The sequence below is a fragment of the Branchiostoma lanceolatum genome, chromosome 15 (assembly GCF_035083965.1).
Source record: "Branchiostoma lanceolatum isolate klBraLanc5 chromosome 15, klBraLanc5.hap2, whole genome shotgun sequence".
Lineage (NCBI taxonomy): Eukaryota > Metazoa > Chordata > Leptocardii > Amphioxiformes > Branchiostomatidae > Branchiostoma > Branchiostoma lanceolatum.
The window spans coordinates 12,964,480-12,988,689 of record NC_089736.1 but is presented as its reverse complement, the minus strand read 5'-3'; the positions used below and the strand labels follow the sequence as shown (position 1 = coordinate 12,988,689).

Below are 24,210 nucleotides of genomic sequence, written 5' to 3'. Positions count from 1 at the left end.
TGAAAAGTTGTCGCGCCTTCGCAGTAGCCGACTTCGCATACATGGTTCACGTCACATTGAAGAAAAATAACGAAAATGATTAATCTCTATAGAGCTAGCTATACGCACTATAAATGCATGTATATGGTTCATGTCACCTTCAAGAAAAAATGACCTCTACAGAGCTAACTCCATGAAGGCGTGAAGTTTGGCATTTTGATGGTGGGTGGTATAGTGCAGGGTTTTTAGTAAATGTTTTTGCAAAAAAATGGGAATTTTGTACATATTCCGTGTTGATAGTGGATACTTTTGAGAGCCTACCCCCACTGGGCTGGGTTGGTATCGACCTGAACCGGGGGTCAAAGTTTGACTTTGTTTACAACACAGGCTGTAGCTTTTGAATCGCCGTATAGAAATTAGCGATACGGCCTATAGGTACATTTTAAGAACCAGACTACAACATGAAGGGGAGCTTTTGTGACCAGAAATATCAAAAGGTGATAAATAATGCCCTATTTTTTCCTCTTAATGCATAGGATGCAATACAGAGAGGGAATGGGCTTGACCCCCCCCTACTCACAACTACACATATACAACGTCGTCGCCAAAGGTTACGAACTTTGAACTCTAACCCATATTTTCTTACATCCTTCCGCGAACTGACGCGTAGCGGTTCAACTGGTCACAAAGACTAAGAAGATAGTCTACCAGTCTACAGTTAAAACCTGTCCTTATTAAGACTTATACGACGGATTGCGCACTTACTACTCAAAGACAACTTTACAGTAGCACATTGGAGCAGTATGCCGAGCTATAAGCTGATCTACTTTGACGGCAGGGGCCGCGGGGAGATCGCCAGGCTGCTGTTCGCGGCAGGCGGGATCAAGTACAAGGATCACCGCATACCGCCCACAGCCGAGGCCTGGGGGGAGTTCAAGCCAAGTATACCGAGTTTTTATGTAGCATTCTAGATACCGTTTTACCTAGTTGACCATACTACTAGAATAGGGTTTCGTAGCATTAAAAAAAAATGACGGACAGTTTGGCCCCTATAGCTGATCTGGACGATTCGGCACAAGGCCTTGGACTGTTTCCAGGACATTTCACTGCCGATAGGACGCATGATTCTAACGCTAACCCTAGTACTAACTCATCCCTAATCTTAATTCTACCCCTAATCTTAACTTTAACCCTAAACTTTGCCGATAAGCTAGGAACCGAACTACCCTGGTGCAACGGAAATGTCCTGATACAATTTCGAACTTGCTAGGGGAATTTGCCAAAGTTACAAACTCTCTGCTTGCATGCAAACATGCGATATCAAATGTTTAAACCAAGGACGAATACGTGTGAGGTTCTTATGGGGGTTATGGAGACACATATGAGGCTCTTATGGGGGTTATGGGAATTTGAACTGTTGATAAACATTTTTACAACATAAGCGATTTTACAACATTTTGTCTGATTTCTCCCAGAAACTCTGATGGGACAGCTACCTATGCTGGAGGTTGACGGGACCATGATATGTCAGAGTCTGGCCATAGCGAGGCTGATCGCCAAGGAGGCCGGTACGTGTTAGATCTTCTGGTAGTCCCCAAATACACCCTCTTTAATTCAACGTTTGGTCTGTGATACTCTAGAAGTCATACTATATGTTATATAAATATAAAAATTATGTCCATATCTTTATTTCGATTATCAGGGTAGCCAATAGTTAACTATTAATTGCTCGATTTTTGAGGGTCTCCGAGGGGATTCCCAGAACTCCATAACGAAGAATTAGCTATCACATGTACAAAATATGAGCCAATTCGGCCGCCCCCATCTTCCGACCTCTGCATGTTTTTGCCCGGTTTTCTCGTGCAATGACTCTTTAATGAGTGATAATACAAATTGTCTCATTCATGAGTTTTTTTTCGTCCCATAGGCTTAACGTTACATGTTATAACACGTGTTTAACATGGGCGCGTTCGTAATGAAGCTAAAGAAAATGCTCCAATGTTATTCATTTCATGTTGAGCACATTTACCCTAGATAAAAAAAAAATGACAACAGTTTCACTACATTACATCTCTTTTTATAGCAATTACAAACTGCACTTAGCTACACCCCCCCAAAAGGCACTTTTCCAGCTCAAAGGACCGCATAACCTACAATGCCAGGCTGTGCACGTCCAACCTCGTGCGCGGCTGCCGAACTTTACCTGCTAATTTCTTCAGTTACAAACAAGCTTTTATCAGTTTGACGCTCGAGATCAGTCAGGCTGGCTATAAGGGAATTTCCAACCGATATAGACACACGTTCAAGCAGCCGTTCATTTTTTGGGCAACGGACTCTTTTAGTGTATACACGCGGAGTAACACAGGAATGATACGATAAGGTTTAGAGATCGATGTAAAGTATACGTAAAGTTCTCTTGATCTGCAGGTATGGCCGGACAGACAGACCTGGAGCAGGCCAGGGCGGATATGATTGTGGACGGCGTGGAGGACCTTGGGACCAAGATGAATGAAATATTCAAAGAAAAGGACGAGAGTAAGAAGGTGAGCAATATGTCATACCAGGGGTCACGCTTTTGAGGAGGCACAATTTGTGTGTGACACCGTGTACCATATATGTGTGTGCGTGTGTGTGTCTGTTTCTGTGTGTGACCGTGTGTGTGTTTGTACATGTCTCTGTGTGTGTTTTGTGTTTGTTTGTGCCTGTGTCTTTGTGTGTGTGTGCATAATTCTTTGTGTGTGTGTGTTTGTACATGCGTGTCTTTGTGTGCGTGTGTGTGTGTGCCTGTGTGTATGTCTTTGTGTGTGTATGCATGATTCTTTATGTGTCTTTGTGTTTGTACATGCGTGTCTTTGTGTGTGCGTGTGTATATGTACGTGTCTATGCATGTATGTCTGTGTATGCGTGCTTCTTTCTTAGATTGTCCGAACAAAGTAAACCTTCCAATGGGTGACTTTTAATTTGAATTTATTTGGTACATTTCTTAAAGGAAGAGAAGAAGAAGGAATTTGCTGAAAACACCATTCGACCTGCTATGGTACACTTCGAGAAACTGGCGAGCTCCGACGGGTACTTCGTTGGAAATTCGGTAGGTGGCGCTATTCTACCGCCAATGAACAAACTGGAATTACAGTACCGTTCTTTTTATTGATTACTCCAAGATGGGTGTACACAAACATTCGCACATTGCTTTTATCAATTAATTGATATGCGGTACCGATCAAAATCCTTCATTTTAAAACGGATTGCTTTTGATATTTGCTTTTTCTTTCTGTGTATCAAAATTTTAGCTGTGACTTATTTGGCAGAGACCTTTATTCTCGTATAGGACTGTTTTTGTATTTATTCGTTAGGCTACAGCAAGTAAATTTTATGGATGACATCATCCGCAGACTCCAAAATTAATGAGATAGGGCGAAAAAAAAACAAGGTGGGCTAAAAAAAACAAGATTCCTATAGTTTCAAATTTTGAGATCACAAGTCTTGTTAAACAAGAATTGAGGCGACGAAATATGATATCATGACCAACAGGTCTTTTATTCCTGTATTCAACCAATGAGGTTTCATATATAATATAAAACCTCCTTGATTCCACAGTAAACATGTCCTTGTAGATGTGTTTACATCTCAATAGACTAACTACAAAAAATGTCGAAAAGAGCTTGTTGTACCATCATCTGAAGCAACTACACTGGGTTTTCATATGCGATGAAACGCCTTGTGTATACAGCTCAATTAACTAGACCCCCCCCCCCATTATTTCTATAATGTCCTTGCTAGAACAAATGCAGAAAACAGTTTGTTATTATACCATCATGAGCAGGAACCACACTGGGTATTCATATGCAACGAAATACCTTAGACTGTCAACATTAAACTGTTCTTGAAGATGTGTATACAGCTCAATTAACTAGAACAAAGTCAGAAAACAGCTTGTCATACCAGCATGGGCAGGAACTACACTGGGTATTCATATGCAATGAAACATCTTAGACTGTCAACGTTTACGACATATTTGCCCATTTTTGGCATGTTGACCACCGTCGGAAGGCAATGAAATTTCTTGTTTTTTTTTTCGAAATCAGGCGAAAATTAATGAGCGCGCTGATGTCATCCATAAAAATTACTTGCTGTGGCCTTAGCAAATACATACAAGCATGCAGCCAGTGTTGCGCAATTAACCATTAGGTACTATTAAGGGCTAACTTTAATAATGACAATGACAATGAACTTTATTGCATATTCATGCCCAACATGGGCTAAATGCATTAGGTAACATGGAGTAAAAGAAAAGGAACATTGTGCTATATTCCATCTCTTCTCTCTTCTTGAAACATTTGTACACAAATTCACATAGTTTTTCGATTATAACGTAGTTTCTAGAAGACATGATACATAATTGTAGATAATCACCACTATTATAGGACTGTTCAGCCATAGTCCATACTGTAGGGCTTATGTTGCTTATTTCTCAATTTTCAAGGATATTCTCAATTTTCACGGCCTTAGATATACATGGATGAATCCTTAATGTTATAATGTAGACTATATTGAACACCAACTTAACTGCAGAATACAGGATGCACATATACAAGAGTGGTTTAGTCATGTCAGCAATAATTCAAAATTGTCCCTTCTTCACAAATCCAAAAGTACAAGAAAACATTTTCACGTTGTGAATTATGTTGAAATCCGTAAAGCGATAACACAGTTAAGGATTAGTAGCCATAGATTAAAGATAGAAACAGGTTAATACTTTAATATAGCTCCTGACCAAAGGTTTTGTCCATTCTGCCCAAATCAAATTGAAGATGAGTTTCACTTTATCATGGAATGCTCTAAATATGATGCCCTACCCGATAAGTTATTTTTCTTTATCAATTCAAGTACTTCAGATTTTAAGACGCTCAATGCTACATATAGATTTCACTATATCTTAAATCAGGGGTTCATCTAAATTGGGAAAGAGGGGCGCTGCACCCTCTTGTTTTAGCCCAGTTCCCCCTTGTCGAATTCAGATTTTAGCTTAATCCCCAGCATCCAGCCTTCCCTCTAGGCGATTGATTCTTCCATAAATACATAGAATTCGTTCTCTCGCCTCAGTGTGCTCCCTCTTGTTCAATGTTTCTAGAAAAAACCCTGTTAAATGCAACAGCTCGCACAGTGTTAAAAAAGACAAATATAGAAAATATAATTTTGTTATTAGAAATAATAATGATACTCATAATTAGCCCAACTTGCTTTTTGAATCACGTAAATCCGGAGATGGTCATTTTTTTGTAGTGAATAGTTTTATTCCATATATGTATTGTTCTATGTTAACAGCTGTTGCCATACTTTGTACCTACTACAATAGTTGTGCAATAAAGTTCTTCTGTGATTCGGGATTTTACCATGTTCAATATATGCCGAACATGTTTAATTTGAAAATATGACGACAAAAAGTTATTGACAATACTTCTTCCATCCCCTACCCCAGTTGACGTGGGCTGACGTCGCCTTCTACAGTAAGATGTTATTCTTGGGCGGAGAGATCGGAGACGACCCCCTTAAGGGCCACGTGAACTTGAACAAGGTCAGGGACAACGTGACGTCCAACCCGGGCATCGCGAAGTGGGTGAAAGAAAGGCCGGAGACGCCGTGGTGAAGACTTAATAAGTAACTTCTGTAACGTTCGTAACGGAATGTTCCAGATATGAAATTCGAAAACGTAATAAATCATTCACATTTCTTTGCTTAATTAAGCACAATAGATTTCAAATGACCGTCTTTGTACACATATCTTTAGATATTGATATTTAGATAAATCTTTAGATTTAACCACTCTTATAGCAGTCAAAACTAACTAAAAGCATAAACGACTGCTAACCTCCTTAGTGGGCTTTCTGGTTGCGCCGACGTTTTTTTAGGGGGCGGGGTGGCACTGATTCACGATTTTCAGCATATCGGGGCCAGGTACTTTTGCTGAAGAACTCGTTTCTCTGGGCGGCAATACGATTTCTCCAGCGAAAGAAAACTGGCTCCAATATGCTGAAAATTGCGAATCATCGCCCCCCCCCCCAAAAAAAAATGAACACAGTTACCGCCCAAAAGCCTGCAAATATGGCTACCCGGAAGCCACGAATAGCCCTACTAGATTGTAACAATATACTGCAAATTTACGCATGTTAGCCTTTCTTGCTTAGTAAGTAGAGCTTTAGGATTTATTTTGTATTTCTATTTTGTAGATTGTTGTTGACCGTACCAAAGTCGCTGTACTTTCTGTTGCTACAGTTGCTTCAATCATTCTTAACAATCACCAAGCAGAAGTTAGAGGCAACGTCGCAGACTTTTCTGTTTATCCATTTAATTAATACGATTATAAGGCGCATGATATCGATTATGAGGCCGTGATATCATTAGTCTGTCAACAGAGTATCTGATATTCTAATAAACGTCCAACGTTCATATGCAAGGCGCATGCTATATCGTTTATGAGGCCGTAATATCATTGGTCTGTCAACAAAGTATCTGATATTCTAATAAACGTCCAACGTTCATATGCATTGTCTTTTTTGAATGCGTGCTGCGACTAGAGCACAACTATACTTTACCGTGTGACTGCCCTCTCAACATATAGATATATTTGGCGTCAGTTTAAGAATAAGCAGAGTATAGAGTGTACAGTAAGCCCTATGTTCGACCTAATGAGTGTTGTACTTAAGCGTGTATCTCACTTGTCTGCAACCGGTTGGCCACATCTCTGCGACCTAAATTGGATTTGCGTTACCACTTGGCTTTATAATGGGGATACCATGCAAAACGTACAAGTATGACTAAAAAGAAAAAAAAAAACTCACAATGCGTAAAAAGATGCGTTTGTTATCGATGAAATTCGTTTAGCGCGGTGTGAAATCACTCGGTCACAGCGTGGTCGCCAACGTGTCGTGGGTCCAGTGAGAAGGGGGCTAAAAAGCGGCTATCTCTCACTGGACTGCAACCTGTTGGCGACCTCCCTGCGACCTAGATAGGATTTGTATTACTCATTGGCTTTATGGAGATACCATGCAATTTTTCAAAGTATGACTTAAAGGGCAACAAAGCAAAAATAAGTGTTTTCCATCGATAAAATTAGTTGAGCAGTCTGTTAAATCGCTCGGTTACATGACCCCCCCCCCCTCTCACTGGGCCAGCGACACGTTGGCGACCTCGCTGCGACCGAGCGATTTGACATCGCGCTAAACGAATGTCATCGATAAAATACGAATCTTTTTACGCTTTGTGTAATTTGTTGTCTTTTATTAAATCTTGCACGTTTTGCATTGGTATTTCCATTGTAAAGTCAAGGCTAACTCAAGGTCAATCTAGTACGCAGCGAGGTCGCCAACGTGTCGCGGGTCCAGTGTAGACTCTACCAGCCTCTGTGGGTCGCTGGGAAAATAGTAGAATTGGCCAAATAGACAATTGTATGAAGGGGGTTGGCTGTGGAGATAGGATCCAATACTGAATGTTATCCTCCATGGCCAAAGTCCCCCGGCAAATGTTCTCTCTATAGCCGACGCGGTTAGTCTGGTAGAGACTAGCCGGTCCAGTAAGAGGGGGGCTGAATGTCTTCCAAAGGGTGGTACATACATACGTCGGTCTTATGTACACAGCAGACTGTTCAATATTGACATAACCTGTGTCAACCCACTCGTAATTGATTACTTAAGGTCAAAAATCAATCACTATTTAAGGTGAACAAATGTTGTCAGGGGGCGCAAAGGATGATGGGAACGTTTCTGGGAATTTGGCCTCTGTACCCGGAAGTAACCGCTGAACGATCAGAATGCAGCAGGAAACGGTGTGTTAACACAATTCAGGCGTATTCGTTCCACCAAGAAGTCAGTTTACAACAAAGTTTTACAAGTTTTGATTCAAGAGAACAACATGCCGAGCTACAAACTGACGTACTTCAAACATTGGGGTCGCGCGGGGGTTCTCAGGCTACTGTTCGCCGCCGGTGGGATAGAGTTCGAAGACGTCCGGATTGAACGAGAGCAGTGGCCGGAGCTGAAACCGAGTACGTATCATTATATTACGATCCACTTGGTCAACCATATATTATTCTTATCACTTTTTATGTCTTAACCCTGGTCTAGTTGTGACTAGTGTCATTGAGGGGAATTATGCTAAGTTATATAATTCATATGAACAAAACAGTCACTCATAACTTAAACACTTTTTGAGCGTTTTGTGAACCTGCGACTTGATTTAAACACAGTACTATATCTTGTGAGAACTTGATCTTGTGAGAACTACATGTACTCGGGATATGTATTTATTAGTAGCCTGGGTGCCATTCTAGTAATTTACCGGCTCACGCAGGCAAGTAAGGCACGATTTACACAAGGAAATATCTAGACGTACGACAACGCTTTTTTTTTCCTGTGTGTAAATCGGCCCGAGCGCCGTAGGGCAGATTTTTTAATATGATCCGTCGTACGCCACCTCTAGGGTAGACGTTTTACTTTACTTGTGTTTACACAATCTCTCGCTGGCTGGGGTCAATGAACCCCGGTACCCGAAGTTCTGGGCTAGGAGAGACTATAAAACAGTTACAATAAATGCCAGTAATGCATGTAGCCCAATGGGGAAGTGAAAAAAGGAAGGTGTCAAAAACTTACCCTCAAATACTAACCAGTTATGTCAACTGTCATCCGATTCATTCCTGACAAATTCCATACGGAAATTATCCAGATATACACCCCCCCCCCCCCAATCAGAGCCCTTGGATAGGTCATACAGGCTTCAGACACCCAGTTAAAGACCATCCCACTATATCAGGCGGGTGCCAAACCCACAAGGTAGAGACAGACCATTTATCTTAACTAATTCAGCAAATCTATCCCACCACAGCCACTCCTATACTGCACAGATTTTACAAAAAATACCACCAAAAAAAGATTTTTAATGGTTTAAGCGTGGAGTCTAGGCGCAGGCGCGGGATATAGTCAGGCTAACGACTAGTGACGTTCAACCGCCCTGGAAAACTAAGTAGGACGGCACCAAAGCTACGGTTTATCACCCTGTTGAAGATGTCAACTTTCTTCAAATGTATTATTATTCATAGAGGTGTTCATGAATGTGCTCTCAAGCTAAATATGCTTATTTATAATGGCTACCGGTTAGTTATATTCCTGTCTGTATATTGTTAGCTTAACCACTAAATATGTAACATGTAATACCATCAGGCCTAAAATTAACATGGTTGTCCACGATTGAATTTCCCAACAGAGACCCCTATGGGACAGATCCCTATTCTCGAAGTGGACGGAACCATTATCTGCCAAACCAAGGCGATAGGGAGGTTGATCGCCAAGGAGGCGGGTACGTATGCCTTCATCTGACTGGTTCAAAATTTTATCCAGTTGCTTGAGTAACCCTTTTTGGCGTATCTTACTACCTGGATTAAGTAAAAGTCTGTTATACACCTTTGCTGCAATGGGAGTGAGAGTACACTGCTTCCGAGCCAAACAGCAAATAGTTTCGGACATCCTTCTATGGAAACCAAGAGGCCAAGTGCACTGCAGAAGTTTGACTTTTACCGATAGTTTAGTTAGAGACACTGAGATTGCATATGAACACTTAGGACAAATGATGTTGGACAGGGCAATATGGAGTTATGTATGTTCTCATTTAGTCTCGGCCAATGGCCGATAGATGATGATGATGACTACCTGGATGTCTAACCTTTATCAACGTACTCTCGGATAAATTTTCTATCCTATGTCAGACACACCTATGTGATCATCATGGTTTGTCCGTAACAAAAATTGTCAGATTATGGTCTCACAACGCCCCCTGTCTTTTCTTTATTGCGTTGCAGGATTGGCCGGGAAGACGCCCCTAGAAGCGGCACAGGTTGATATGATTGTGGACGGATTGTCGGACCTGCAAGTCAAAATTGTCGACTTCTTCATTGAAAAGGATGAAAAAAAGAAGGTTTGTCTCATAATGAATAAGGATCTACGGTCATTGCATGTTTTAGAAGGAACAATCTAGCAGGCGTTCAAAGTAAAATACCACTTTTTTTTAAATCATTTCTTCCGATGTCCCTTGACCCGCTTTTAAGCGGATCATGTTATTCAAAGTGTTTTGCAGAAAACCACTGTTTACACCGACTTTTGTTTTGTATATTCCAGCAAGAAAAGATCAAGGAATTTGCGGAGAAAACCCTCCCGATGTTCTTGGACACCTACGAAAAACTAGCGAACTCCAGTGGGCACTTCGTCGGAGATGCGGTAGGTGGCGCTTTTTTGGACATAAGAATTTTAAACTATTCATAGTTATTCTCTCTACATTAAGGTTATGTTTTAGCTGCTACTTGTGGCTGTTTTCGTGTATTTGTGTGTCTGTGAACAGCACATGTCGACAAACTGTGGATGGTTCTGAATGATATTTAGTTTGTAGGTATGATGATGATCCACTGTGTTCTGCGGCTCAGAGGTTGTGGAAACAGCCTCTGGCTGCATTCAGTCTTTCTTCATTTCTTTCCACTGTGCCTTATTTCCTGCGTGCTGCCGTAGCTCTCTGAGTTTCTTTGCTGTTCTTAGGTCTTCAATTCCTTTGTTCTTGAGGTCTGCTTTTAGGACACTTAGTAGGTTTGTGCAATGTCTTCCTTTCCTGGCCTTGTATTTGTTACACCCCACTGTAGCAAATTCTAGTGCCCTTTTGTTCTGGAGTGTCTTCGTGCATGCGGAGGATGTGCCCAAACATGCACCACCTTAGGCGGTGAACTTTCACTGACAGTTGGGTGGATTTGCACATTTTATATAATGCTTTGTTAGAGATCTTGTGAGGCCATTGGTACCCTTTGATTTTGCGCAGGTGTTTCCGAGGTTGTAGGTAGGGGTTGGAAAAAGGGCGAGTTCGATGATGGGCCTCCTAGCGGCTTTTTGCGCCACTACAGCGGAACTTCCGGTTTTGATATCTGCTTTCCTATTTTCAAATTGTATCTCTAGTGCATCCTTTTTCTATAACGTAGACAGTAGCAGAAGATCATCAAGTACTAGTGTTTTTAATTTTACGAGAATCATAGAATGGGATGAGTATATCCTTTACAATTCCGACACATCCGCTGTACAGTTAAAATAAATTATAACAAATATGCAAATGATAACTGATAACATAATACATTATAAGAAAACATCTAACTTCTATTTTTTTATGTCCCTTATAGCTGACCTGGGCCGATGTGGACTTCTTTTCCTTGATGTTCTTTCTGAAAGATCATCTCCCGAACGACCCCCTGAAGGGCCACGTGAACTTGACCAAGGTCAGAGACAACGTCACGTCCAATCCGGGCATCGCGGCGTGGATGGAAAAGGAGACGTCGCACTGAATCTTGGGATACAAAATGGAGCTACATGTAGACGTTTCCCATCAACCCTGGCTGTTTGTTTTGCTGTACAATCAATCAAGTTATAGAATAAATTGATAAAAAGAATGTGCTTTTTATTTGTGATGGTTAATGATAACTGCAAACACTCAAGGAAAGGGCTTTTTCAATGAGGCGTAGCCAAAAAGCTGTTGTCGAGTATGTGAGGCTGTAACTTTACTGTAGGCTAGTATGAACATGTTCGCTATATTCGGTTAATAACAGCTCTATGAAGGTTGTTAAAATCATGTCTTTTGAGTTAAATACAATATTCTGTTGACAGGAGATATGTTTCTTTGTACGTCGCTTTTTCTCCGACAGTAATGCATAGCTAAATTAAAGGGATTTGTGCTACCTATGCTTAGGACTATCATGACAATTTATAGCTCAGCCACGTAAAAAGACTGGGAAAGGGTATTAGTCAACAAATACAGCAGACATTCTTGGCGTCTGTGTCTATGTTTCTCTCGTCACAACAGATAATTATCCGAACAATAGAATCACGGTTACGTGGGCACGGGGGCGTGTCAAACTGTAAAGCTACAAAAAGGTACGCCTACAGGGCAAATTCTTCACAACTCATGCAATCATTTTCGGCACTCGATCCAGAATCCGTGAACCAAAATGCCTGCCTACAAGCTCACGTACTTCAACGCTCGGGGCCGAGCTGAGCCGATCAGGCTGCTGTTCGCAGCCGCCGGGATAAAGTACGAGGACGCCCGCATAGAAGGTGCAGACTGGCCGGCACTGAAGCCAAGTACGTACGGTGATTTCTAGCTTTACGAAATGGTAACGTTTTAGTTCTACCGGTTGTTAACCTCTTACTCACTTCTGAGCACTTCATATGTGTTTAAGATATTATTAAGAAGGCTAGAGACACTTTAAGTGTATCTTCTGTTTTTATTTAGGAATGGAAATTGACACTTAATTTGAATACTGTAAATGCAGAAATGTTCGCGGGTAGGGAGAAAATGGAGTGTTCGCGGTGGTTTTGAGTTCGCATCTGAAACAATGGTATCGCTACAGCGACACAATTGTGCTTTTCGCGGTGGTTTTAAGTTCGAGGTAAAGTGTTCATCGTTAAAAAAAACACGAACTTAAAACCACAGCAAACATTTCTGCATTTACAGTATTCATGACGAAGCAGTCGAAGTTAACTGGGGCATGAAAAAGATAATTGTCGGTAAGGGGAGGGCGCTCGGTAACTGTACCTATGTGGTTCAACCGGTATATTCGGCCTTCAAAAAGCTTAACATGCTGACATCTGATACGTAGGAATGCGAAGGCAAAGCTAGTTAGCAAGCTTTGTCACTCTAATTCCAAAGTTTTCTTACTGTCTTACTGTGCTGAACAAAAAGTCTTAATTTACAATCTTAGTTCTAAGGAAGAAGAAATCTATCTGATTCTGGGATGAAAACACTAAAACTTATATCATTTAGCCTATAGCACTTAACTGATGGTATGTTACAGACAGAGAGAGATAGTAATTTTTTTTGTTTTTTTTTTGTCATTAGAGACTCCGATGGGCTATTTGCCGATTCTGGAGGTGGACGGAACCACACTGTGTGAGAGCACGGCCATCGCTCGCTTCGTCGCGAAAAGAGCCGGTAAGTTAAAAAGATATATATTTTGTAGACAAACAGATGACCCCAAGAAAGTTATTATTTACATTGTAGAACCTGTTGAGAAGTCTTCTGGAAGCAACGATTTCTCTATACGTTGTACCTTGTGCCATTTAGTGGAGTCGTGTGGCGTAACGGCAGGATTTTTCGGCCAAGAACCCAGCGGTCCCGGGTTCGAATCCCCTGGCGCCACCGACGTTTTGCCATTGGGAAAAGGCACTTAACACCACTTTCCTCACTCCTCCCCAGTGTAAAAATTGATATGTTTTACACGACTTTCCTCACTCCAAAGTGTGAAAAATGGTTGTATTATGTGTGGGTAACGACACCAGCAAGAGCTACCTGTGTTTCACGTGAATTGTACTGTTGCAATTCTAATAAAATCAAGAACAACAACAAAAAAATATTACAGTTCAATCTTCTTGTAACCAACTCACAGACTGAACTCAGTCTGAGCTGTGTTGTTCTAACGAAATTCCGGTAGGCACTTCAGCCAATCCACTCATCCATTGTCAAAAGTTTACAGATAAGCTAAAATCTATGAAAGACATCGATTGACAGTCGATAAGATTGGCTATGTTCAATAAAACATTAATGCTTTCTTCATAAACGCAAAAAAATAAAAAATATTATCGCCAAGTGGCGAATGCAACCATACAGATTTTGCTATCTAAACTTCAATTTTGGATCAATTCATTCTATCAGTCAAGGGTCGTTTTATAAGCTTCATTCCACCGATGATAGAATGTTACTTAGTTGACTTCATTTTTTTAAGGTTTGGTGGGTAAGGATGATCTTCAGCAGGCCAAGGCAGACATGATAGTGGACGGAATGAAGGACATCTTGAAAAAGCTGATATTAATGGTCCTTGAGAAAGACGAAATCAAGAAGGTTAGTACCCAAATGAAACTCACTTTAAAGGCACCCAGAGCATTTTACGAGGCTTGAAAACTGGAAATATTCTAGTTACTGTAATCTTTATGAAATCGACATTTAATGTCACTGTTTACCACAAAAGTGCTCAAAAGCGGCACAAAAATAAATAACATGATGATCTTTTAGTTTCACGTGCCTAGTGTAAATAAAACGATACCAAAGCCCCGCCCACCTCCGTCAAAACGTAGAAATGCAAAATCAAAACATAGAAATGCAAATATTTGACGGACGTACAATCACTCTCTCATTGGTCGAACCGCTAAGTGTGATGGACAGTCAGGATCAGTCTATTAGGGCTTGGATATTCTATCAGTTCTCACACACAGCGACATCGTATCTCTGCTCCTTTAATGTAATGGTATAGTGTTATTGAAACTTGCTATGTTAAGGAATGACTAGAAATTTTATTCAAGTTTCAAGCCTCATTAAATGCTCTGGATGCCTTTATAGAAGAAGGGAGTTATCATAGAGGGGTGGCAAAGTTGCGCTTCGCAGTGGAAAATGGAATGATTACAGCACCACCAAAATCCTCGAAAATCCTTCTCTTCCTTGAAACTTTTGGACCAATCTGAAACCATTTTGGGTTAGAAGGAACATTTAGGGTCTAAGCTTTACCATTTTGTTCGTTCACCAGTTAAGCTTGCTTAAGGACAAATTTAAGTTGTTCGGTTCAGCGGATGGATACATCAGAAATCTGGGGTCAAATGTAGGGCTTGTATATCGGAATGAATTTCACCTCATTATGGACTGTCCAACTTATGCTAATGACCGACAAAAATGGTTACAATCTATTATATGCAATTCCGTCACAATACTACAATCTTCCAGGACAGAGATATTCAATATGATATTGTCAAGCCCTGTTCATATATCCACCTATGGAAGCAAATTTGTGCAAAAACGGGACAATATTATACATTCCTGACACAACATTTTGTTACTAACATACTGTTCTAGAGCTTTAGCATATACATTATTCTATAGATTATTTCTACTGTTAGTCATAGATTAGATTAGTTCTTTATATTTGTCAATTTAGCAATAGTTTAACTCTCATGTGCGTAAGTTGCCATATATTGTACCAGTTACAATTTTCGTGCAATAAAGTTATTCTGTATGCTTCTGTCAGCGTTTCTTGGTATTTGAGCCAAACTCTTCTTTGCATGGGCCCTAACGTTGAAGTCAGCCCAAGACTTCCCAGTATTTCCGACGTCACACGCGCCACAAAATTGACTTTTAGCGTCCTTCTCTCATCTTGTTCTACTTTAGGAAGAACTAAAGACGGACATCTCTGAGAAGACCCTGCCAGAATTTCTGAGCAAATATGAAAATTTGGCAAATCCCAGCGGCTTCTTTGTCGGAGACTCGGTAAGTGTCGTCTGATAATTATTTTCCGATTATCACACAGTGATGATTATCACACAGTTTCATCAGGTTGGAGAATGAATTAATAGCAAAGTTCTTTATTCAAAACCAAGTATTTACATGAGCCAACATTTCGATGGCTGTCTGTCAACATATATATAACGATACAATACATTTGGAACCGCATTATCTCACAATCGTTGCTTAACAATATCTATTAATGTAACAATTCTTTACGTTTGGGACTGCATCGTTTGCAGACACATCTAGCTTCAGTACACAGTGAACCATTCAGTATTGCCCTGATGAAGATGACAGTCATCGAAACGTTGGAACATGTAAATATTTGGTGGTGATTAAAAGAACTTTGCTATTCAAGCATTTTTATTTGTGACAGAAACGTCTTATCTTACAAACCTCTAATAAGTCAATTGGAATTCATAATAACAATTTTGCTACAATGCATTGAATTCTAGTTCTCATTCAAGAATGTCACAAACCGGGGGGCCCAAAATTGACCTTGATGACTTTCGTCTTCCCAAAACCTACCCACAAACCAAATCGTATCGTAATCTATTAAGAGACTACAAAAGCCGGACACACACACGCATACACACAGACAGACACACAAAACACACACACACACACACACGACACAGGCGCGCACACACACACACACACAGACACACACACACGCACACAAACACGCACACACACACGACACAGACACACACAGACACGCACAGAAACAGACACAAACACGGCACAGACGCACACACGGAGACACCCATAAAGACACACACAGAAACGCGCACACACACACAGACATACACGCACAGACACACAATCACATGTGCACACACACACACACACACACACACACACACACACACACACACACAGACAGACACGCACGCACACACCACACACGGACAGACACACACACGCACAGACACAGGCACACAGAAAAAATGTATTTCAACTTTTCATGGAGATAATAACAACACTGAAATTCTTCTCTATTCTACAGCTGAGCTGGGTTGATGTGACATTCTACAACCTTATTGAAAGAGTGCGAGCTATGTTCCCAGGCGACCATCTCAAGGGCAAACCTAATCTGGTCAAGGTCATGGCGAATGTCAAAGCCAACCCTGGCATCGCAAAATGGGTGAAAGAGAGGCCCGAGTCCGCATTCTAAAACCTAGTGCTTTCTCTAAATATGTATGTAGTAAGTGCTACTGGTTTAGGATATTTAGAAATGCACAGAGAAAGGGCTCTGTCCTGAGGCGTTTCCAAAACTTTAGCATCGTTCAAGTCTAGCTTCTTCTATATAGCTGATATATTCATGATTCCAGTTATCTAAACATCTATTGTACATTTATTTTTACTCAGCATAAGTCGTAGCCTGGGTACCATCCACCGCTGACTCAATTTTTTTTAAATCTTGCTCCATCGTGAGCAAGCGATCGAAAAGATAGCATTAACAACGGAGGATGGTGGCCAGGCTACATAAATCCATGCCTTTTTATGTGTCTAGAGTCTATTTGAGACTATTCACATTCGCTTTAACTTTTTATATGATTGTCAGAGGATTGTCTTGTATGGCACTTCATCCGCTACGAACATGAATTCTTCTTGGTGGGGAAAAGCATAATAAAGACGAGAAACCAAGGTCTGACCTTAAAGGCCCACTATGTAGCATTTTGGCGCAAAAAATGAAAATAATCTTATGAACAAATCTTAATGCAAGTGACATGGACAACCACTTTTCAGCATATTTCCATCATTAATTCTTCTATTTCTGGCATGTCTGGTGTTTTTTAACTGTACAAAAACAAGCTGCAAAAGTCTGTGACACCACCTCAACATAGACCCTCCTGGTGTAAACAACACCATCCTGCACACTGGCAGGACCCCTGGGTAGGCTAATTACCGTTAGCGACACTTCAGTGGATCTATATAACAGCTGATGTTATGAAGATCATCTTCTTCGAAAAAACTCCTATCTTTTTGAATAAGGATAAAATACAATGATGAATTTAGCCAAGTTTGTAGGGCACTGATAAAGCAGATTTTCCCCGTTCAAAACTGCTAGAACTCTGGTAAGGAGGTTTGGCAAAAACTGTGGTGAACTGTAATCAGGCACCCCACTGTGCAGTTTGGCTGATAAGCCATGTGTGGCCACACTGCCCCAACTGTCAACTGGCATTGTATTCTTTGAAAGTTCACAGTTTAAAACTGGTTTATATGGTGCAATGATGTTGTAACATTCCTTCCTGAGTACTGGTATGTCATTCTACAAAGTTTATTCAACTTACTATGTAAAGAAATGGTAGGAAAATTGACTTTCTGTATTGAGCAAATCCTACATAGTGCATCTTTAAATACCGAATATGGAAATGATTGTAATGTCATCTTTGTAAAACTAATTTTGTTATATTTTCCGATAGTAATAGTTGTTAAAAGGACCCCTGACCTCCTCCCTTGATCTCTGGAAGAGCGGCTTCGGCCGAAGAGTGTATCTGTATACAGTACTCTTAAGGTTAAATAAAGGCATTTTGGTTGTTATTCACGACAAGCGTATGTCTTTATTTCAATTAGTTATTCAATAGTATCAATAGTATCAATAGGGGAAGCACGTTTTTTATGATACCTATGACAACTCAGAGAGTAATCTTTTAGTATCTACGAAATTATAATCATATAAGTAGAGTACAAAGGACATAGATTAAGAAAGCATAGAATGAATGGGGCGCTGAAAACCCTCTAATGCATGTGATACCTTGCTATTTATAGATTTTTTCTTCTACATTAATCCACCGGGTTACAGAATCCGCCATTTTGAAAAACAGCTGCGGTGGGCTTGAGCAATCTCTAGCACATAACAGAACTCCCAATAATGCACAGTTTAGATATGCAGGAGACCTTGAAAAGGTGACTTTGAAAAAGAAGACCAGCTTTCACAATACCATCCACTGTGTCGGAAATAATCGATAAAAAAATAAACAGATAGATAGATAGATGAGGGCCTGCATGCCATTTTCCGTAAGCGTTATGCAGACTCTAATAAATAAATAGGAGTGCGTCACAGGGGGGACGTTGGGTTGGAGATCTGTTTGGATATATCTTTTCAGGGTTGTGGAATTATGCACCCTGGTGGAATTATGTTAGCAAATGTTACATGGTTTATCCGAATGTTCAAACTGTAGAGACACATGTACAACATAGTAGCTTTACACACTAACATTGATTGTGTGTTTAAGCCTTATTTACACACCAAGACTGAGAATTTTAGCAAAGTCATTCTCAACATCATCCGGTAGGACGTTGATCTTTGACCTGACCTGCTAATGCCGTTCAACCTGTGTATTTATTCTGCCGAGTCATCGGCGAAGCCGTTACTGTAAATGCAGAAATGTTTGCGGTGGTATTTTGTTCGCAGTTTTCGTGGCGATCGTTTCACCGCGAACTTAAAACCACCGGCGAACATTTTTGTCCCATACTGTAGCAATATGTGACTGCCGCAAACTTAAAACCACCGCGAACACTCCATTTTTGCCTTAGCACGAAATAAAAACCACGCGAACTTAAATGCATTTACTGTACCCAACACCGCCCAAGCGAACAAAAGAACGGTCCCCTGACATTATAAAGGTCTGGTGCTTTGCTATTCACGGTTACTCACTCTACTGCGTTGCGGTGAATTGGCAAAAATTTTCTCAAGTAAGATTCAGACAAGATGCCGACCTACAAGCTGACGTATTTCAAGGGCCGTGGTCGGGCGGAAATAGCAAGGCTTCTCTTCGCTGCCGGCGGAGTCAAGTACGAAGACGTCCGGGTAGAAGGGGAGGAATGGCAGCAGTTCAAACCAAGTACGTGCGGCTGTGTGTGGTTCGGTGGGGAGGGGGGTAAACAAGGATTTTAGCGTCAGCTGTGGAAGGCGTCTGTGGACGTTATTCCGGGTAGAACGCGTGCTTAGCGCCTAGTAAACGTACTATTTAGAAGCTACATGTTTCTTGAATGAAGCTACAAAAGTGTGCGTTAGATCGTGACTGTTTAGAAAGACCTTGATTTGGCCCCCAGACAGCTTTGAAACCACCAATATAGTCTACACGATCGTTGTCAGAAGCTATAAAGCCATGCATAGGGGTCATTGCAGACTTCAATTATATCAGGGGCTGACTGAATATTTAATGAGTTCTGGGTAGAGTTTAAGATAAGGTAGGATGTTCTTCCAGTTTAGACCGCTCCTTATCTGTTACTTCTTAACCGACATAGTATTTTCAAACGCGGAGAAAGGGCAAGTTACTGAAGGGGCGTGGCTAAAAGATAGCCTTGCAACCGGGGAATGTTTTGTAGTGAAGAGACACAGCCAGTGTAAGGATTTAGGGATGACCTTGTAATGTTTGGAAAACATTCGCACAAGAAGGGGTTGGAAAAAAGCTGACCGGGAAAATGTAGCAGAAGGATGAAAAAATAGATTTCACATAGCGTTGATCTGAAATAAGCCGTGCATAATATTTCACCACTCTTTTTAACTACCTGTTGGCCATGGAGCCAACCCCCCTCCCATTCAGCGAGTCTACATTCCTTAAATATGAATTACATATAATTTTATTAACAACAGAGATTTATTATGTATTCTTCGTATTTATGGTTGTATTATTAATGCATTCAAAAGTAGGCCCACGAGTAGACTCACGACATATGTCTATGATTAGAGTAACGATAGATGTTATACTGACTGTGAAAAAAAAAAACGGCATTCAAGACTTTGCACAAAACATTAGCCTGGAACCCAGCAAAGTGTAGCGACCTTTTGTCCCAAACTTGCAATTGTAATATCGCAGTTAACTAGTTAACAAAAGCCATGATCATGAGTACTGTAACATTACATGTAACCTCCACCCCCCTCCCCCCACAGAAACTCCGATGGGACAGCTGCCTGTGCTGGAGGTTGACGGGACCATGATCTGTCAGAGCAAGGCCATAGCGAGACTGATCGCCAAGGACATCGGTATGTAAACAACAACAAAAACAACAACCACACAAATAACAACAATATTGTAATAAATTTAGGTAAAGGTAGTCACAGAGCCTTCTAGGGGCTGTAGTGGCACCGAGTTGTTATCCACTGTGTCTAGGGCATGGTATTGAAAAGGCAGAGCCTATTCCTCTCCTTCCACCGCCTTTTACCTCACCAACCTAAGTCAGGTTCACATTTTTACACCTGGGTAGAATTAGTCGTGTAAAGTACCGTTCCCAAGGACAGAACGTCTTGCCAGGAATGCCAGAAATTTGACTCTTAACCTCCCGATCTTGTGTCCGCTGGTCCGAAGCCACACGGCCATTCGACGCCATTTAGTGTGGTAGTAAGACCTTCTTAATATACTGGATTTAAATGGAGGGTAAAAATTATCACGATTACTCCAACTGGCAACTGTGTGCGTTTTGATAATAAGAGCAGTTTGCTGCATGTGTGCTTTAAGATATCGTTTTGGATAGATAAAGTGTTTTGAGTGTGTCCCCCACTGCTGTTTACACATGAATAGTGATCACACAATGCAAGGTCACTCAGTATCACGTATATCACTTACCTGTGACTGTTCAATCGTTTGATCAAGGGGGTGGGGAGGGGTGTGGGCATTCCAGGTTAATGTCGTAGCATTACCTTGCATGATAGCGCAGAATATTTGCCTGGCATCATAATTTGAAAATATACATGGAATTCAAATTCGTAGATAGCTCCGCACTTCATGATAATTTTTTTACACCTCCATCCATATCATCAATCGCCAGATTTAAACAGGATATGACCCTCAGTTGAATGACCTTTGTGATTTTGAGTTGTTTTTGTTTTGAATTATTCTGAGTTGTTTGATTTTTTAGTACTCCTATGTTTGATCATTCCTGTTTTATGTTATATGACTGTGATTTGGTTACTCATTAAGTTTATGTTAAGTTATCCTTTTGCATCCTGATTTGTTATGATTTGTCATGAAATGTAAAGGCGCCCTTGAAAATCAGTTAGCTAACTGAAGGGACGACCCTAAATATTAATAAATAAATAAATAACTAGCCATTTCGAAGGCTAAAATGTCGCTTCTAATCCATTCTAGCAATCTTTTCTTAAGATTTGAATTAAGTTCCGTTCAGTTAAAGCTTAGAGAAGCCTTTGTGTAGAGTCCTTTTCAAATATCCTTAAAAAACAAAGTACAGCCAGAGTTGACCTACTTGTAAGCGCCCCCTATCGTTGTTTGCAGGTATGGCAGGGAAGACACCCGTGGAGCAGGCCAGAGCAGACATGATCTGTGACAGCGTGGAGGACCTTGGGAACAAGTTGATGTTTATGTTCACGGAAAAGGACGAGAATAAGAAAGTAGGTTAAACTTTTTTGTCCACTTTATTCACCTCCACCAATTTTTACAACCAAGAACAAAATCATAACATCATACTGAAGTTGGAACAATAAGTGAAAGTAACATTACAGACAATATTGATACAATATTGTATACAAAAACTAACTATCTGTGACAAAAGGGGCAGACATAAGAAACATGGCATCTTTACATACTAAACAGAACTTAAAATAGTAAATAAAGCAGGTTAAACTTTTGAAAAATGCTAAGAAATGATTCGAACTATCTTTAACTCTAGAAAATAACTTAAAAGTTTGCTTGAGCACAATATTTTCAATTGCAGGCGTTGAGTAAAGATATGATACTCTTTTTGCAGGAAGAAAAGAAGAAAGAGTTTCTGGAGAAGACCTTGCCGCCGACTCTGGATCTCTTCGAAAAGCTTGCGAGCGCGGAGGGATATTTCGTCGGGAACTCGGTAAGATTCTGTTTTCTTTTTCTGATCACAGCTCATACTTGATGTTGATTGTTGTATATTGAGAAGGTTTATTTTTGTGTAGGGTAAAATGGCAAATGATCTCCCTCAAGAAAAATATATTTTCAGCAAACAGAAAATATACTAAAACGGTTGACATAAAAACTAGTCCAACAACTTATTCAACATGGAGAAATTATCAAACAGTTACGCAGGGAAAATTATAGATAGAAGCATTCAGAAGGCATCCATCATGTTTCGTCAGCTGATAGAAGTCACGTGACCTGAGAGTCAAAGGTCACATAGGTCACATGACATATCCACCAACACATGTATAAGGTTACATCCTAGATAATAATTTGTAGAAGAGGAATCACTGGTTCGAATACGTGGGAGCATATCCTGGTTAGAGCTGCATTCGTCTTTCGGAAGGGACGTAAAATGGGGGTCCCGTGATCTAGGGGGAGCCTTGAGTACAGTAAAAGGCACTACAACAGCAACAAATGAGTACCTACTGGCTGTACTTCAGATGAATAATACAACATTACTTTTACTGTTTTTGGCGCTCCTCCCCCTACAGCTGACTTGTTCCACGGAAAGACTACCCAAAGAAAGAAAAAATACAAAAAGTAGAATACTCACACAAAAAAAGAAAAAAAACTCATATGCCCTCAAAAAAAAATGGTCACAGAAAATAAAAATGGAATAAAAATAAACATTGTACCTGTGGGCCACCGTATGTTAACCACATGCCTACCCTCCCTCCCTCCCTCTACAGCTGACCTGGGCTGACGTCAACTTCTTCGCCTTCTTCGGCTTCGTGAACGGCTTCTTCCCGGGGGACCACCTCAAAGGTTACGTCAACCTGAACAAAGTCATGGGGAACGTCTCGTCCAACCCGGGCATCGAGAAGTGGCTGAAGGAGAGACCGGAGTCTACATTTTAAAATCTCATATCACAGTTCTGTGAAAGAAAATACTCTTTGTACAAAACTAAGTGTTTTATTCAATCTACGTTTCGGTGACCTCCTATCACCTTCCTTAGGGCAATTCTGACTGTTTTCAACGCTGTGGACTTTTGCGCTTTGCACTGCAGTATAGGTGTCGCTGCTTACAGATGCGGTACCAAAAATGACTGCAGTGCAAAGTGCACCAGTTAAAATCCCCCAGAAGACGATGACAGTCACCGAAATGAATCACTTGGTTGTGTACAGAGAGTCTTTTTCATTCAGATACTCACCAACCTGATGAAACTATTCACGTAAGGATCATAGTTCTGTGTTTTTATGAATCCAGGAAGAATACATGGGATATTTCTAGTCTAATTGATTCCTAACAAAACATCATGCACTAGTAATATCACAGTCATTAACTGAACTTATGTCTAACTTATGTCTAACCAGATGTTAGTAGTTTTACACACAGATTGTTGTGCGTCATGAAACTAGGAAATCTGTGAGAATGTTAACGATCGTAATTTCCAATATTTGCTTGAAGCTTAGAATTTAGCAGTTTTGTACCATAGATATCACCAATGCAGTAAATACAGTCTGCAGCTGTTAGGTTTTACTTCACGCTAGCTGCCAATTCTAAATCATGACGATTTGGCTAGTAGAATACTGCTTATTATAGCGTTAGAGTGAGTTGTATGATGTAGTGGGAAAGTGTCACCAATTTGTTTTTAATTCTTGTTTGGTGTACATTTCATTCGAATAAATCAATTCTTTGATACAAAGGTTCACGGATGTTTGTACTATGAAGTTAACTTTTCCTTCTGTCACGCAGAATCCGAGGGTAAGTCAGAAAGTAATATCATAAGCTTTAGTATCATAACAGTTTCGTTTTGTATGAAATAAGTTGAAATTTGACTCAAAAGACTCTTCTAGAGACTGAAATATCTCAATTTGTTGTACATATTCTTTCGTTTTTCATTAGCGTCTGAGTTAATGTCAATATCAAGCAAAGTCATTCACGACCCCATCCGTAAGGACGTTGAACTTTGACCTTCCCTTGCCAATGCCGTTCTATACTCTCGCATTTATATTTATCAAAGGTAAAGCCAGATAGGTACCTATTTGAG

General features: G+C 40.5%; 4 protein-coding genes across 5 annotated transcripts; all 4 read left to right on the top strand.

Annotated features, from left to right (window-relative positions):
* The first annotated feature begins 698 nt into the window (after positions 1-698).
* On the top strand, positions 699-23,869 carry LOC136420413 (hematopoietic prostaglandin D synthase-like). Of its 2 annotated transcripts, none has more exons than XM_066407308.1 (5): positions 699-921; positions 20,225-20,317; positions 21,564-21,679; positions 22,036-22,134; positions 22,910-23,869. In XM_066407308.1, the coding sequence occupies exons 1-5, from the start codon at positions 783-785 to the stop codon at positions 23,075-23,077; spliced, it is 615 nt and encodes a 204-aa protein (XP_066263405.1). In that variant the 5' UTR covers positions 699-782; the 3' UTR covers positions 23,078-23,869. The 2 variants fall into 2 exon arrangements, with proteins under 2 accessions (XP_066263405.1, XP_066263406.1); XM_066407309.1 differs by lacking the exon at positions 699-921 and adding an exon at positions 18,927-19,172.
* LOC136420867 (glutathione S-transferase 1-like) lies at positions 2,388-5,674 on the top strand. The gene is made up of 3 exons (XM_066407985.1): positions 2,388-2,522; positions 2,969-3,067; positions 5,459-5,674. Exons 1-3 carry the CDS (start codon positions 2,409-2,411, stop codon positions 5,624-5,626), a joined length of 381 nt encoding a protein of 126 aa, XP_066264082.1. The 5' UTR covers positions 2,388-2,408; the 3' UTR covers positions 5,627-5,674.
* LOC136421168 (glutathione S-transferase-like) lies at positions 7,751-11,445 on the top strand. Its single transcript, XM_066408327.1, has 5 exons — positions 7,751-8,020; positions 9,235-9,327; positions 9,827-9,942; positions 10,143-10,241; positions 11,180-11,445. The coding sequence occupies exons 1-5, from the start codon at positions 7,888-7,890 to the stop codon at positions 11,339-11,341; spliced, it is 603 nt and encodes a 200-aa protein (XP_066264424.1). The 5' UTR covers positions 7,751-7,887; the 3' UTR covers positions 11,342-11,445.
* LOC136420865 (hematopoietic prostaglandin D synthase-like) lies at positions 11,964-16,734 on the top strand. The gene is made up of 5 exons (XM_066407983.1): positions 11,964-12,134; positions 12,892-12,984; positions 13,775-13,890; positions 15,205-15,303; positions 16,331-16,734. The coding sequence occupies exons 1-5, from the start codon at positions 12,002-12,004 to the stop codon at positions 16,496-16,498; spliced, it is 609 nt and encodes a 202-aa protein (XP_066264080.1). The 5' UTR covers positions 11,964-12,001; the 3' UTR covers positions 16,499-16,734.
* Positions 23,870-24,210: the final 341 nt, after the last annotated feature.

Bases quoted from the DNA above. Each gene is read 5' to 3' on its own strand.
- LOC136420413 (XM_066407308.1), top strand. From the start codon at position 783: ATGCCGAGCTATAAGCTGATCTACTTTGACGGCAGGGGCCGCGGGGAG. The intron at 922-20,224 runs GTATACCGAGTT...CTCCCCCCACAG, and splicing joins CTGGGGGGAGTTCAAGCCAA to AAACTCCGATGGGACAGCTG. The intron at 21,680-22,035 runs GTAGGTTAAACT...CTCTTTTTGCAG, and splicing joins AAAAGGACGAGAATAAGAAA to GAAGAAAAGAAGAAAGAGTT.
- LOC136420867 (XM_066407985.1), top strand. From the start codon at position 2,409: ATGGCCGGACAGACAGACCTGGAGCAGGCCAGGGCGGATATGATTGTG. The intron at 2,523-2,968 runs GTGAGCAATATG...CATTTCTTAAAG, and splicing joins AAAAGGACGAGAGTAAGAAG to GAAGAGAAGAAGAAGGAATT. The intron at 3,068-5,458 runs GTAGGTGGCGCT...CCCCTACCCCAG, and splicing joins GGTACTTCGTTGGAAATTCG to TTGACGTGGGCTGACGTCGC.
- LOC136421168 (XM_066408327.1), top strand. From the start codon at position 7,888: ATGCCGAGCTACAAACTGACGTACTTCAAACATTGGGGTCGCGCGGGG. The intron at 9,943-10,142 runs GTTTGTCTCATA...TGTATATTCCAG, and splicing joins AAAAGGATGAAAAAAAGAAG to CAAGAAAAGATCAAGGAATT. The intron at 10,242-11,179 runs GTAGGTGGCGCT...TGTCCCTTATAG, and splicing joins GGCACTTCGTCGGAGATGCG to CTGACCTGGGCCGATGTGGA.
- LOC136420865 (XM_066407983.1), top strand. From the start codon at position 12,002: ATGCCTGCCTACAAGCTCACGTACTTCAACGCTCGGGGCCGAGCTGAG. The intron at 13,891-15,204 runs GTTAGTACCCAA...GTTCTACTTTAG, and splicing joins AGAAAGACGAAATCAAGAAG to GAAGAACTAAAGACGGACAT. The intron at 15,304-16,330 runs GTAAGTGTCGTC...TCTATTCTACAG, and splicing joins GCTTCTTTGTCGGAGACTCG to CTGAGCTGGGTTGATGTGAC.